This window comes from Uncinocarpus reesii, genomic scaffold (assembly GCF_000003515.1).
Source record: "Uncinocarpus reesii 1704 scaffold_1 genomic scaffold, whole genome shotgun sequence".
Lineage (NCBI taxonomy): Eukaryota > Fungi > Ascomycota > Eurotiomycetes > Onygenales > Onygenaceae > Uncinocarpus > Uncinocarpus reesii.
The window spans coordinates 2,597,399-2,612,507 of record NW_003052500.1 but is presented as its reverse complement, the minus strand read 5'-3'; the positions used below and the strand labels follow the sequence as shown (position 1 = coordinate 2,612,507).

The 15,109-nt window shown below is 49.9% G+C and overlaps 5 protein-coding genes across 5 annotated transcripts; 2 read left to right on the top strand and 3 right to left on the bottom strand.

The window, feature by feature from the left end:
- Positions 1 to 185: 185 nt before the first annotated feature.
- Positions 186 to 2,195, bottom strand: UREG_01081 (uncharacterized protein; the record flags this gene model as incomplete). The annotated part of the gene is made up of 1 exon (XM_002541519.1): positions 186 to 2,195. One exon carries the CDS (start codon positions 2,193 to 2,195, stop codon positions 186 to 188), a length of 2,010 nt encoding a protein of 669 aa, XP_002541565.1.
- A 1,909-nt stretch (positions 2,196 to 4,104) lies between these two features.
- On the top strand, positions 4,105 to 5,716 carry UREG_01080 (uncharacterized protein; the record flags this gene model as incomplete). Its single annotated transcript, XM_002541518.1, has 4 exons — positions 4,105 to 4,222; positions 4,433 to 4,581; positions 4,788 to 4,928; positions 4,994 to 5,716. 4 exons carry the CDS (start codon positions 4,105 to 4,107, stop codon positions 5,714 to 5,716), a joined length of 1,131 nt encoding a protein of 376 aa, XP_002541564.1.
- Positions 5,717 to 8,129: 2,413 nt separating this feature from the next.
- On the top strand, positions 8,130 to 9,755 carry UREG_01079 (uncharacterized protein; the record flags this gene model as incomplete). Its single annotated transcript, XM_002541517.1, has 1 exon — positions 8,130 to 9,755. One exon carries the CDS (start codon positions 8,130 to 8,132, stop codon positions 9,753 to 9,755), a length of 1,626 nt encoding a protein of 541 aa, XP_002541563.1.
- Positions 9,756 to 10,325: 570 nt separating this feature from the next.
- On the bottom strand, positions 10,326 to 13,520 carry UREG_01078 (uncharacterized protein; the record flags this gene model as incomplete). Its single annotated transcript, XM_002541516.1, has 5 exons — positions 10,326 to 11,213; positions 11,270 to 11,581; positions 11,636 to 12,450; positions 12,501 to 13,089; positions 13,146 to 13,520. The coding sequence occupies 5 exons, from the start codon at positions 13,518 to 13,520 to the stop codon at positions 10,326 to 10,328; spliced, it is 2,979 nt and encodes a 992-aa protein (XP_002541562.1).
- A 606-nt stretch (positions 13,521 to 14,126) lies between these two features.
- UREG_01077 (uncharacterized protein) lies at positions 14,127 to 15,084 on the bottom strand (the record flags this gene model as incomplete). Its single annotated transcript, XM_002541515.1, has 3 exons — positions 14,127 to 14,218; positions 14,622 to 14,747; positions 14,832 to 15,084. The coding sequence occupies 3 exons, from the start codon at positions 15,082 to 15,084 to the stop codon at positions 14,127 to 14,129; spliced, it is 471 nt and encodes a 156-aa protein (XP_002541561.1).
- Positions 15,085 to 15,109: the final 25 nt, after the last annotated feature.

Here is a 15,109-nt window from a genome sequence, read left to right as displayed (position 1 = left end):
GACGTCCGCTTTCGACACGGAGTTGTCGCACAAAATGAGGTTCGGATGGCGTTTAAATTGCGGTAATTGGAAGGATGTATCCACAGTAAGACAGCGGGATAACAAATACAACAACAACGAAGATGAGCAGAGTACTCAATCTCAAGGAAAGTTGCCGAGATGGGAGCTGCCGATTCGGTTTAACATTAACGGCCGCGAAGATTAGGAACGTCTAGATCGGATGTCGGCGTAAGTTTAGTTTCGGTCAAGAGATCTTCAGACGTGGGATGAGGAGGCATCACGGTTCTCTCATGCGCAAAATAAAGCGGCTGGGCACTCTGGAGGCTAGAAGCTCTATCCCGGAGAGGTTTGGTCAGGATGAATGGTTCCGAGCGCGAAGGTGCGTGACGTGGTTGTAAAGATCTGTTCGAGCAACGATCCGAGTTGAAAGGAGAGCCGAGCCTTTTAATTTCCTCTTTTGGTGGCTCAGCTACGGAAGAGCTGGATTGGGGGCCATTGGTACTGCCCTCATTAGATCCAAATAATGACGGTGGAGTGAACAATTGATTTAATCGCTCTCGAGAGCTTAGCCCACTAGTAGTTGCTCCGCGATTCCGCAATCGAACTCGTCGATAATTAGGGTTCTTTTTCCCGTCCTGTAATGGCTCTTGGAGGATGTCAGGGAATGCGTTCCTGTCCGGACTGATTTCATCTTCTAATTGATTCATTGCCCGTCTTTTATGAGCGTTGGTAAGCATTTCGGGTGGGATGGAGGATCGCAGTCGTGGACCAGTGCCATGAACAGTTTCAGGGATATTTGCAGGCGTTGCTGGACGCATACGACGAGAACTTTCAGGGCCCCAAGTATGATACATAAAAGGTGAACCAAGACGAGGGATGGCGACTGGATTCTCGGCGGCTAGATTGCTATGGTGCGCGAAATACTGAGATTGCGATGCGGTTGCTAAAGGTTGATGCTCCGCCACATTATTGAACCAGTTCGCTTGGTCGGTATTCATATTGCTATTCTCAATGGTGGCTTCAGAAATGCAAGCGGGTAGAGATGTTGCAACAAGGGAAACACCAAGATCACGAGCAAAGGGGTTCGACCCGGCTTCTGATGAGCCTGTTCCATACCATGAATTTGAAGAGCGGATGAAAGGTTCTGGAAACGGGGAAGGGCTCCGGGACTGTAATAGCCTTTGGTAGTGGGGTGCGATGGAATATCTCCTTCGGCATAGCTGCTTCAATCTTTTCCGTGTCGAGGCATTGGAACGGGGCCAAAGCGGCGTAGAATCAACCACTCCGGCTGTAGGGGTGCAGCTTCCGCTCCTTTCTTCAGCGGCTTGTTCAACGTCCGAAGCAGTTTTCTGCGACATATTCCGGCCTTGTCTCTTTGCGAGATTATGCTTCACTCTTGGCCACGTCTTGCGCGCTTCCCTGGCGACACGATGGGATACACCAAGCGGAGGAACACTGCCGGGCACGGTCTTAAAAGGGGTTATGGTTGGATCCTGAAGGTATATTTGATAGGTATTCCATAGATGATTATCCATTTCAGAGGTCCATCGAGAGCCCCTAGGCAACTGAAGAGAAAGGCCCCGGGTCGCTGTTGGCTTACAGGGAGACTCGAAAGCTTGTTTCTGCTCAGGAAATGAGTGCGCTAGGAAGGGATCCTGGATCTCGCTTTCGGGACTGGTACAACTGCCGCCAAACGAAGGATGCGAGCCAAACGATCCATGTGAAGATACTGATGAATCCGAAATGTTCGAGCAAGCTGAGGACGGTCGTGGAATGGGGTCCGACCGCGATGCAATAGTCTCCTCCCTCCAGCTGCGGCTTTCTTCAACAATGTCACCTCGCACTTGCGCTTCAGGTGTCTTTGGGTCGCATCTTTGTCGCGGTGGCACTTCAAGGTGACCACGGGACGTATGTCCAGGTAAGTTTGAATTCAATGGGTCCGACGATGAATCCGCCTCTTGTGAGAACTCTATCGAAGGCAAAGCCACGTCTGGAGAACAAAATGGCATCGTGTTATGCTCGAGGTTTGAAAGGATATCTAAACGAGGCCTTCGAAGACGGTAGGAAGAATGGTGCGGTGGTGGGGGAACCTCTAGCTCTTTGGGGGCCCTTGCAGGTGTTCGAGGCTCATCGAAAGCATGGAACATAAAGTCCTTTGGCAAAGTGCGGGACAGTCCAGGCGACTTGTTATGCATGGCTGCAGATAAATAATATCCGGAGATACTGCCGGATGTTCCTTATACAAATACTTGTTTTCCGCCGGGAGATAGTGAATGATGGGCTGCCTCTTAGCGACCAGGTTGCATATCCACTATATCCCAAACGATTGTTAAATCCAGCGCTTATTCCTTCCAAATCTTCTGGTTAGACGCTCAAAACGCGTAATTTGTCACGCGTGTTTGGCTTTGATACGGGTTTCAGGAGGACGTTAAGCAAGGTGGATGCGAATCTTGTCAAACTGCTGTATAAATAAAATGTCGTTAAATCGTAGAGGTCATAAATGAGAATGGAGTCGTCAAAAGTTCGTCGAAATCGTGAAATACTTGAAGAGAATATCACTGTTGCGAAGAAGCGGCTCGACAGTCAATTGAAATGTGAGTGTCTGTCGTCAACAGAGTGAATATTGCTCATTCAAATCAATATGACCAATGTCTGATGCTTATTGTTAGCTCAATGAGACAGTTGTCAAATGTTGAATGGCACGACAAACCTGATTGTCCAACTGATCAATAAGAATCCAGGAGACAAAACACCATGAAACAAAAGAAAAAAGGCACTTGACCAGTGCGACAATTATAGTGAATTGAATATGAGATTATTCAAAAGATAGGAAAATAGCGAAGACTCGAGGAGCAAAGCGCGTCACTTGCCGACGGGAACAAGCGAAGGTCAGGCGACTCGAATTGATACTCTGGAGAAGGATAAGAGACAACGTCAGCACCCATTGACCAGGTTGGCAGACATTGGCGATTTCGGACAAGGACAGCGATGCAGAACAACGAAATCAGCTGGACTGAATGCGCCAAATGCCAGCCGGGGCCGCGAGGAGGATGAGAAAAGAGGAGGCTGGGGCGAGAGGGGAGCGATGTGATAAAGATAGTGCGGTGCGAGGGTTTAGCGCAAAGGGCGACAAGGGAGTGGCCATTCGGCAGGATCACGCTACATACCTCTGGACGATACGCGATCTGGGGATGAAGAGCGGAGCATCAATCCAGTAAGTTTGGTTCACGATGACAACGCTGGTGAGAGGAACCGGCCGGTGTTTGAGAGAGCGAACCGCTGGCTTGCCCCCAGGAGCTACTTAATAGCGTCTGCACGCCTCGTCGCTTCGTCGCTGATGGGCTTGTAGTTAGGCCTGGGACAGATATCTGAAAGGAGACGAAAAAGAGCGCGATCGGAACAAATGTGCCTGGCAGGAAACGAGGATGGGATTTGCACCGTGATGTGGTCTCACTTGCGGCGGTGGATGATGTGGGCGAAGGGTCGAAACGCAGGACTCGGAGGTGTCAAGTCAGCGCGCGGGTTGTCATTGGATCGCAAGTGACTAGCGTCTGCGCCAGGCGGACAGTGGAGAATCAAGTACCTCTTGGTGGCACAGGGTTCACAATCCAGGCGCACGTTCATCGAGGTGTACAGAGGGAGAGACGGCAAGTGCAAGGGTTGGAATGCTGGTGATCAGAAAAGGAGAGCCGTCCTTGATTCCATTGAATCTACTCCGTATGCGCCTTCATTCCTGCCGGATGTCTATCTGATGCGATCGAGTCTGTGCCGACCGGCTGATCTACATACATATCTTTCCCATTTCACCTTGATTTTGGTGGCTGATCTTTTGACAGCGGGTTAAAGGCGTTGGGATCTAGGATATCTCGGATTCGATTCTCTTTTAGCCATCGCATGTCGACGTCGAGCAAGGATCAGCTTCCAAGCTATCCAGGATGAGTGCCCTTGGACGGCGACAGCTGTTTTCTTCCTGCGCACAGAAGGGACACGAAGCTTTCCTCAACAAAAACTCGAAGGAGAAATGCGGTGAGGAAACTAGCATGATTGGGCCTTGTTTAGGGCCCTCGTGCGCATCACTTTGGATCACGGTCTCACAAGGTCACAATGGCCTCTGTCGGCTCCATGGCCGAGAAGCAGCCGCTCCGACGTCTTCAAAATCCAGTTGACCACTCCCGTCCTGCTCCCATTCTGCTTGTTGGCAATCTATTTGGCCAGCCCCCTGGTTGAATTGCGTAATTCTTTGGGCCTGGATTGGACAGCCGACGGTTGATCCAACAGGGGCGAATTTCGTGATTGGCGGGCGGGGAAATTGATTTTCGGCGTCGCGTGTTGAACGCGTCGAGACGCGCCTGTGGAAGCGCGACGCACCCTTTTCGCGTTTAATATGTGGCGTCAGATTAGACAGCAGAAGGCCAAGCACGCTATACTGCAGTCCTCCGCAGCGAAACCCAGGGACAACCAGCAAGTTCAGAGAATGGTGATGAATGGCTCGGATATCAACCGGCCCCTTCTCCACTCTTTGATTCTGCAGCCAAGCGCATGTCTGTCACTCTCTGCTGCTGTTGTTGGGCAGCAGCGGCTGTTAGTTATGCGGCTGTCACGTGATGGGCATGATATTTCCTTATCGCTTATCAGCTCCATGGAGGGGCTGCGAGAGAGAGATTGCTTCACTCGGCTTGGGAAGCTCAGTCTTTCTTGCTGCTGATGACCAAGAGGGACCCGGAGCTTGAAATGCGATTTGCGATCTTTTATATTACAGTTGCCACATCTAACAAACCCCAGGATAGTCAGTCCCAACTCCTATAGCCGCATTCACGATGGGCGATTTCGGGTCAGGTCTGTTACCCGAAGTGACACTGCCGCCACTGGAGGCAGCAGAACCAACAGCGACAGAGGACGAAATCCATGTCCTAGTTACTGGGTTTGGAGTGAGTTTCTCTGCCGACTCGTCATCAGAAAGATCGTTAACCGCCATGTGCTATCGCCAAAACAGCCCTTCAAGACCAACCCACTCAATCCCTCATTTCTGATCACTTCTGCTCTTCCTGCGACTACAACCACAGCTTCGTCGTCAACGTCAACACCACGCACCATCCGGATCCATGCCCACCCTGCTCCGATCCGAGTCTCATATTCCGCCGTGCGGGTTGCGGTGCCGACCATTTTAGATGCCTTTAAACGCGCACACCATGGCCAAGCCCCTGATTTGATAGTACATGTCGGGATGGCGTCCACGCGGCACTACTATTCTGTGGAAACTAGGGCGCATCGTGATGGATATCCCATTACAGACGTAGATGGACAATTGGGTTACGACGACGGAGAAGCATTGTGGAAACAGGATGGGCTGCCTGACGTATTGCGTCCTGGGCTGCCCCCGACAGATTCCCCCCATCTTTCTTCTCCCCATGCACTTACAGAATCCTCCGATCCCAAGCTTCCCATCCGCATAACCCCGTCCCCGCTAGATGCAGCGTTTTTGGAACGGTGGGCGGTCTTATCTTCCGCCAAAAGCCGATTTAAGGTTGTCGGACGACGCCGGGAGGTATCTCTGCGAGTTCATATATTATACCAGCATGGCATACGCGTACAAACAAGGGGACAATCGGAACATTGTGTTCCTGCATGTCCCTGGTTGGACGGATCAAGCAAGCGTCGAAAACGGGAGAGACGTGGTTATTGGGCTGATAAAAGCATTGGTTGCCTGCTGGGTTGATCAGCTCGCGAATTGACAAAAGAATAGTTTTACCAAACGGTTTGGATAGCAAGGCATGGCACAGCACGGCAAGAGCCAAGGGCGTTCTTTTTGGGTTTATCGAAGGCAGCATTGGTCCGCTTGGGGGAAGGGAAATAAAAGTTGGATATTTCGGTTTTGGATTCTTGTTTGTTTTCGGGTCATGGATAAATGGTTACGAGTGATACCCATGAGTTTCCGACGCTATTGATTGAGTTGAAGACAATACTTGTCACAGGTCCAAACCTTTCTTCGTTGCCTCAAATCTAACAGACCGTCTAGTTTCTAGGCTCTGTGTAGCTTCATTTGTCCAGTTCAACACTCCTGTTCGTGCAACGATCCTCAGTTCGGATGTATTTTGCTTTGAGTCGACAATTGGAGAGCTTTGCTTTTGTTTCGTGCATAAGTGGCGTCTGAGTCCCAAGTTTCACTGCACCAGGGCTCCATGTACTCCGTACGACGTAGACAGGGGAGCTCTGTCGAGCTTCAACCTCTAGCAAAAAACACATTCGCCCTCTAGATACTTTGGATAGGAGCAGACATCGGAGAGCTGGTGGTAAGGTGAGATACAGGAATTCCACAGAGAATATCAAGGGACGGGTCTGCCAGCACCTGCACTGGGTTGGTCATTGTTTCAGCTGGAGATGATAGCTACATCCAGCATACATTGAGCTTCAAGCGACGTGAAGCGCATAGCTCCCGAGTCCCTATGCGAAATCATTCCGAAAGCTTTCGCTCATATTTCTCCAATCCTTCTCTCTCCCTCCACAGAGAGCCATGCAGCACCAACCCCAGGTTACCAAGTGCCGAGACGCAGATTGACAATGTGTTGTCATGGCATGATCCCCGAATATCCTGGCTTTTCCGCTATTTGCCTGCAAATGAGTTCGGTTTCTTTGATTCTAAGAATCTCGCCAGGCGCTATAGCCACAGTGCTATTGATACAAAGGCCGCGAGACGCTCTCTTATTCTAGGATGGCAAGAGGACAAGTAGTGGTATCAACGGATCCCGTTTCGATGCATGAACTCCGTACCCTGGAGTATGACTCCCGATCGCTGCTTCAGGAACCGAGCTGATGGAAGACATTTCACGAATCTCCCAAATTCGAGCTCAAGCAGGGCCATGAGAGAGTTGAACGCTAACTTACTAACTAACAACGCCACGACTCCATTTCTCCACTTCAGCCAGTTGACATCATGATATCTTCCTAGCTCCTGTGCCGGTGTCGGTTCCTTTCTTGATATCATCATGGTCATTTGAGAAGGGATTAACTCATGCCGTTGGCCTGTCTGATTTCAATTTGCAAAAAAAGAATATAACGACTCCCTCGCCAATTCCGGCAGTCTGAGCAGCAGTGATTACACCAGCCAAGCATGCCCTATGCTCTCAGTATTTCCGTGTCTCCAAGTTTGTTAACTAAGTTCGTCCAAATAACACGAACTAATAGTTAAGCTCTTGTTGAGCCTTGTGATGGCGTGCTGAGCATTCACACCAAAAGCTTCTCATTAGTTACATATGTTCCCTTCTCGAAGGTTTCCAGAAAAGCTCTTCTGTCGCCGTCTCTCGACAACCCCATCCAACGTCACTCACGATGGCTACCAGGATCTCAAGCGACCGAGCTGCGAATACGGACTAGTCACGCAGCCTCAAGACCTCTTCCTGGCTCAGAGCCTGTGATCGTCCTCCACACCTTCAAAAGGCCCTCCACAATCAACTGGATCCAAACTTCCTTAGTGGCTGATCTGGGTTTCAACCCTTGCACTGTTGCACCGCTGAAAACCACCCCATGCCTTTTGCCTCCAACCTGACCTCTGCTGCCATGAGGCGTTTTCTGAAGAGAAGAAAACGAGGAGCGGGACGATCTCCTTCCTCGTCCAATGACCATGGCTGACTGCCAGTGCCAGACGGGTCCCTCTTGAATCGAACGAAATTCACACTCTCCTCGCATTGGCCTGCGGGCCACATTTCTCTCTCTCGTTTTTATGGACCGTGTCTAACTAGCCAAAGAGGGTCATAAGCTTACCGGGAGGTCGTTCTGAGTACTTTCCCCTCATCTCGCTCTCCCGCCAGCATGGCATTGGCATTTCTTTATGTTAGGGTATCCAAGCGATGATATCCTGCATCCCAAGCTTTTCCCTGGAGCTCCCAGCCCTTGGTCGGTTATTCCCTGCGCAACGTTAAATACCTCCCGTCTCCCCAATCTAATCTCGTCAACCATCCAGGGTTTGTAAAAACCCTTCAGTTCACTTTGAAGTGCCAATTTTCCTCGTTTATCTTCCCTTTGCCATTGCGCTCCGGCCATACCGTTGCCTTTTGACTTGAGGCGCCTTGGAACAATCTTCCATCCTCCTCAAGATGGGCAACGAAAAAGACATGGAGGTTGGGGCGGCCACCATGCCCACGCCGGCCCCGCCTGCCTATGAGAAGGGAGAAGAAAGTCGTGATGCCATCCGTGCCATGGTTGAGAGAGATCTCCTCGACAGCCGATATAGCCAAACGCAGCGCGGTCTCAAGTCAAGACATGTCCAGATGATGGCTCTTGGTGGAACCATTGGTACAGGTCTCTTCGTCGGCAGTGGTCAAGCTCTTGCAATCGGTGGCCCGGCCTTTTTGCTGGGCGCCTACATCTTTATTGGTACTCTGGTCCTTATGGTTGTCACTGCGATCGCCGAAATTGGAACTTACCTCCCCGTTCACGGCGGCACGATGAGCTACTACGGATATCGTTATGTATCGAGAAGTTTGGGTTTTGCTCTCGGATATTTGTATTGGTACTCCATGGGAATTTTGGTCCCGAATGAGGTCGTTGCCGGCGCGTTGATCATAGGTTACTGGGATAACAATGTCCATATCGCCGTTTGGATTACTATCCTGATAGTGGTCATTCTGGTTCTCAACGTTCTTCCCGTTAAATGGTACGGTGAATCGGAGTTCTGGTTCGCTAGCATCAAGGTCATCATGCTCCTAGGTTTACTCATCCTGGCGTTTATTCTATTCTGGGGCGGTGGTCCGCACCGTCAACGGCTGGGCTTTCATTATTGGAAAATGCCGGGGGCGGCGAATGAATATATTGTGGGCGGGCACGCGGGCCGTTTTGTTGCTCTCCTGCAATGCGTCGTTCTTAGCGCCTTTGCGTTCCTTTTCGCACCTGAATTGATCATCCAGACCGCTGGTGAAATGCAATCCCCACGGTACAACATTCCCCGCGCCTCGCGACGATTCTTTTACCGGCTTTTTTTCTTCTACATTCTAGGCTCCCTTGCCATTGGCGTCATCTGTCCATCGAGTGAATCTGCTTTAACAAACGGCGGAGCGGGTGCCGGTTCCTCGCCGTTCGTCGTCGGCATCAAACTCGCCGGAATCCCCGTTCTTGACAGTATCGTCAACGCTGTCATCCTCACTTCGGCATGGAGTTCAGGAAACTCTTACCTCTACATGTCTTCTCGCGCATTGTACTCTCTCGCCGTCTCTGGTAACGCCCCAAGCATCTTCAAATCTTGCAACAGATACGGTCTCCCCCACTATGCATTGATTGCCAGCGCGTGCTTCTCCGCCCTGTCATACCTCGCCGTTGGAAGCGGTAGCTCCCAAGTCTTCAACTGGTTCGTCAGTCTCACCAACACCTCCGGTTTCATTTCCTGGACCTGCTGCTGCATCATCTATTTCCGCTTCCGCAAGGCCACCGACACTCAGGGCGTCGAACGCCCCTACAAATCCATGTTCCAACCATACGGCGCATACGTTGGTATGGTCGGGTTCCCATTCCTCATCCTCATCAACGGCTTCCAGGTGTTCTTCAAGCAGAAATGGTCGGTGGCCGGCTTCTTCACTGCATACATTGGCCTTCCGGCGTTTTTGATTTTGTACTTTGGACACAGATTCTTTTACCGGCATGATCCTTGGGCCTGGAAGCCAGAAGATGTCGATTTGGTAACGGGTTTGGAGGAGACTCTTGCGGCGGAGGAGCCTCCCAAGATTCGCACGGGTGTGATCAGATTTATCAGTCCGATTTGGGAGTAAATCTCAGGGTTGATATGTTTAATAAAAGGCCATTGTTTATCTGCAAGGGGATATGTATTTAGATTTTTCCCTAGGATCCAACTATTATTCCTCCTCTTCTGACATTTGTGCATTTCCCGAGTCTCTCTGTAAAGCACTTCGGAGACTTGAAATAAGACCCTGACCACGCCAACACTTAGCCGCAAAGCTGATACCGTTATCGTTAGCTCGCTCATGCCATTCTTTCTTTTTTTCCTTTCCATTTTTAAATTACTTTCTCCTAATTATATCAAGCTCCTGGAAGTCATTAGCTATAACCCGAGAGGCACTGGGTATATACCGTCCCATCCTACCTTTTCTCTGTGTGGCCTCTCTCGCGACCCGAGATATCCAAACTCTTAGTATAAATTGTATCGACTGCTGGAGTAAAATCCTACCCCGTAAACCCAGCATGCGTTGTCTACAGCCTTTCAATGCATGCCTCCAGGCAAAGCTCAACATACCTAATCAAACAACCCAGTGAACTATAAATCATATTATTTTTGTGTTGTGATTCTATCTATTGAAATCCATGATATAGAGCATCCTGCATCACCCTTTAATCTGCTTACTCGCCGAAACGCACCAGTTATTCCAATCAGAGAAAAAGGACGGTTGGACATGGCACCTCTTGCTGACCAGCTGCTTCTTCCTCGTCTCAGCATACACATCCACGACCCTTTCAACATTGTCCTTTTTATGTGCCACTAGAATCTTGACTACCAACAGACTCGCCTGACTGCACGCAGTTGCGTGGAACACCGGTCCGCTATGCGTGGCCTCCTCGTGGATCGCTCGAAGCAAATCCCAAACTTGCTCTTCCATCTCGACGGTGGGGACGCTATTTCCCTTGCACAGCTTGCAGTATTCACGCAGCACGCCGCTAGCCTTGTTGGCAATTTGTTGGATTTTGGATTTCCGCACGACTTGTAGCAGCGGGAGGAGGATGGTTGTTGCGATTATGTTCAAATGAGACTTTTTCACGTATATTTCGAGAAGGTCAAGAGCGCGGTTTTTGAAGTTGATCATGTTTTCTCGGGCTTCTTTCTTCTCTTTCTTTTTATTTGTCACTTGGCTGCGAGCTTTGAAGACTTGAGCCAGTTGCTCATCTAAGGCTTCCATTTGATCGTCGTCCATGTCAGAGTCTGAGGAGCTTTCGGAACCGGCATCGAGGTCTTTATCTGCACGGTGGGTTCCGAGAGCTGCAGCGAGCTTGGCATCAAATGCCTCGAGCTCGTCGTCGTCTTCAGGTTCGCTCTCGTCATTCTCATCATCGGAAGCTTCGTGATTATCCTCGGGTTCCGAGTCTGACTCGAGCGACTGGTCTATTTCTTCTACATCATCGTCATCTGGATCGACCATCTCCACATCGCTATCATCATCATTGTCATTCTCGAACATTTCCTCCTGCCCAGCAAGGGAATCTTTCGCCTCCAGAATCTAGCTTTACATATTAGCAATTCGTAGCATGCAGTTGAAACACAATATCACCATACCGCGATCAACGACTGAAGTCCTGTGGCTGTGACTCGGTCAGCAAAGGCGCCGAAGACTTGTTCACTAGTCCGGCGAAACAATTGGGATTGTTTCGAGGCAAAACTGAGCAGGATTTCAACCAGAATATCAGAGGCTTCTGCAACATCGGCAGCAGACTTCTTCCGGCCGATGAATTTGTCGTAACATATTTTAAGCTCGTCCAGCATAGACACAGCATCAGCATCGCCATTATAAACCTGAAAGATGGTCATAGCGTAGAGAAGCTTTAGTGCGTGAATGCTGGCCATCCCCGCTTCGTCGCTCTTCTTTTCCTGTTACCAGTCAGCCCGATGCGTCAGAAGAAAATAAGGCACGATCGATCGTACCTTGTGCTGGAGCTTTTTCAGTATCTTGAATGCTGAGTCGACAGACGCGCTAATGTTATCCCCCATGTCGATAACGAACTTGCCATATTCCCCATTTTGCTCCATATCACGAATGCTTTGGATAACTTCGCATGCAACGGCCGAAGGACTCTTGCGGCCGGCAACAACCATGTTCAGGCATGATGAGATTTTGTTCCTAAAGAACTCCTGCGTCGACTGAGCAATTGGTGGCTTTGGGGCAGTGTCTTTATTCTTGGTACTATCTGCGGGCACAAAGTATGCAAAGCGTGCCAAAACAAGCATGACACGCTTGATGGTGGTATCCAAGTCGTCCGTGGAGTTCGATGTCGTAGAAAGCGATTTTACGATTGAGGTCAAGAGGGTAGCAAGTTGATGTCTCTTCGGTAAAGCCGCTTTGGCATCATCCACGCCGGGATTGATGATCAAACTCTGCAACAACGGAACGATCTGATCCAAAGCGTCCGTAGATGCGTCACCAATCAGTTTTTCAATAGTTTTGGTTTTCGTCACTTGGTCAAAATTAATAGAACCTGCTTGCCCCATCAAGCCACGAAGTGCTACAGTTACAAACTGCGGGTCAGCGGCACCACGGGTCTGTATCGACTTTGCGGACTTTTGGGCAATTCGGTGCAGATACCGATCTTCAACAGATAGCTGATTCGTCAAACACCGAACAAAGTTCTTTGTAAATACTGAGCTGGCAGCTTCACTGGGTCCATCATTCACAACTCTCATGAACACGAGGAAACCCCAATATTTCCGCTCTTCCGACGACGCGGCTGCAAAAAGTCCATCTATACGTCATTAGCGGGAGCGGTGAGAATTAAGCCGCGGGCTCACTTACTGTCGACAACTTCGGTCCAAAAGTCGGCAAAAGATATTTGCTTGGGGGCTTTGTCGCCGGCTTTAGCTTGAAAAGGCGCGTACAGTTTGGCAAGAATCGGCTCCCATGCAAAATGCAATTTTGGATTCCAAACACGGGATTTGGCTGCGGCTCCATTTTCACCGTCTCCATCGGAATGAGGATCTGATGACTCTTTCATAATCTTTGCGAGAGTAGTTCGTTCCTTGGAGTGCAACGGATTGCCATCCTGCCATATACCAGGAACGAAACTTACCGGCAACGCGGACTCTTTGGCCGCAAGCCAGATTGCAACGCCTTCGGGCGTTTTGGCAAGTCCATTTTCTGCGAGTGCCCCAATGACCGTATTGATATATTTGACATCTGCTGCTTTAACAGCAATATCTCGCACTGCACAGTAGATGATATATCCGCATTCTTCTCTCAACCACGGCTTCTTCGTGGCCAAGTCAAACACCAGAGAGAGGAGTTTCTTCCAATTGTCAAAGATAACGCCCTCTTGAAGCAAAATGGCAGATTTCAGAATGGCCTCTGCACCAAACAATCGGCCAAAATAATGATCCCTCTCCTCCTATGAAATGATATCAGTAACCAATCCCGTGTTCGGAGCAGACCAGAGAAGCCTACCTGGCCCGATGCACAATTGACCGCGTTGGTTTGCGACTCCAAAATCTCGATTGCTTTTGGGATGCTCAGCTCCTTCAAGTTGTGCCTGTTGGAGGTTGCGAACACCTGCGACAAAAGCTCCGTGAGGGCGATAGAGAACCCAATCCTTGCCGCTTTTCGGCTGCTGCATAGTCCTCGGAATAATCTTTTTAGGGCCTTTTCGACTTGCTCCTCCGATGGGTTTTGGTCTGGCGCAAAGCGGGAGAGTAAATCATGGGCGGCTTTGAGCCGTATCCCGTCTTTTTCGCTGGCGAGGTCTTCATAGATCTCAACAAGTTTGACATCGACATTTGCCGCCTCCCGGCGCCGTTTTCTGGGATTCGATCCAGCAACCATAGTTTTTTTTTGCTTGTTTAATCAATTGAGTCTTCATTTGCTGGACCGCAGAGGAAAAATTATCCATATCACGTGAAGACCGGAGCAAGCAGAGTTCCCGTTTGGGCTTAGCACGCACACGACTGGTCGGCAAAATAGACACAGTCACCTTGGTTGCTCTTCCATCTACACCACTACATCCAGCATCGAGGTTGGGGACTCTTACAACAGACAAATGTTTCTTATCACTGACAGACCATATCTATGACCATGAAGCTCTCTGCTTGCTGCCCATCATTATTCGAAATCCCTTCAATGCTTCTGCCAGAATTCTGCGCCATGCAACAGCATTTCCTTTCCCCGTACCCTACGCAACCTGGAATGCGAATTGCATTGTTGACTTTATATACCACGCCGAGCGAGCGCAACATTATAGTTTCTTCCTCGAGAGCGACAACACCGGATTGATTGGTAGCGCGGAGAACCACATCAAAGCTTATGGTCGGAAGCAGCGTATCATTGGAGACATCCGCAGGCTCCTACCAATACACGCTCTAATCTGAGATCTCGATTTCATGCAACATGCCAAATGCAAAAAGCTCTAATGGTATTGTCATGACGGCAGATCTAAGCGCTCATCATAGTTTCGGCCTTGCGCGTGATCCGGTTTCGGGAGCAGACATCTTGCAATAACCTGAGCCGATTGATCCACAAATTCGCTAGAATACAGGAACAAGACATTGGGCAAATAATTAGATGACATCGATTAGGAACAAAGCAGGATAATTGGCGAGGTCTTAGGCCAGCGGTGTCGGCAAGGTACTAGCCCCCAATGATTGAACCGCTCGCTGTGGAAAGGGAAGGATTGATACCCTGAATGCGGAGGGTATGGTTCATAAAACCCAAAGTACGGCCTCACTAAAGGATATGGAAGTACGCTTTACTTGCCATATCTCTTCGAGACAGAGTAGGTGTAAATAATATCAACTTCGGTACATGAGGATTTAAAGGTTGATTGAAACGCCGATTGTTTGGGCGGGAAGCTCAGGAGCTTGTACGGGATACTCCGTACGCTCTGTCTAAAACCAAAGGCATATTCTATTCGGGGACACAATAACTGACCTTGAAAAGTTGCGACGAGGGTTTCCCCGCACTCAGAGTGGCTGAGTGCCGGGTGCCAATAATGTGACCTCATCCCGTATGCACGACTGAACAGGGCCACGAGAAGCATGGGCCTTGGAATCCATCCTGGATGGTGAGGGGCAGAGGTGGGGGCCGTGTTGTTGATGCTGTTGTTCGACGCGTCGACGCGATGAGGATGTCAACACTGACGGCAACCCGGCACCACGCCCACTTCGTCGGGCTCTAGCCCTTTGGATCTCGAATAATGACTCCAGAATTCTGGGCTTGACTTTTCGTTTAGTCCGAGTGCAAAGTCCGAGCCGCGTTGAACTTCTGGCTGGGGATCCGCTTCTGAGAAAGAGCCTGCAGGGCTGCTTTTGACTTTCTTGCCAATGCTTTCCCCCTCAGGCTTCTGGGCGAGTCTTGCAACCAGGTAGTCGAGGACGTCACCATCAAACCTCATTATTGCCTCGCGACTGCTCAGCGCC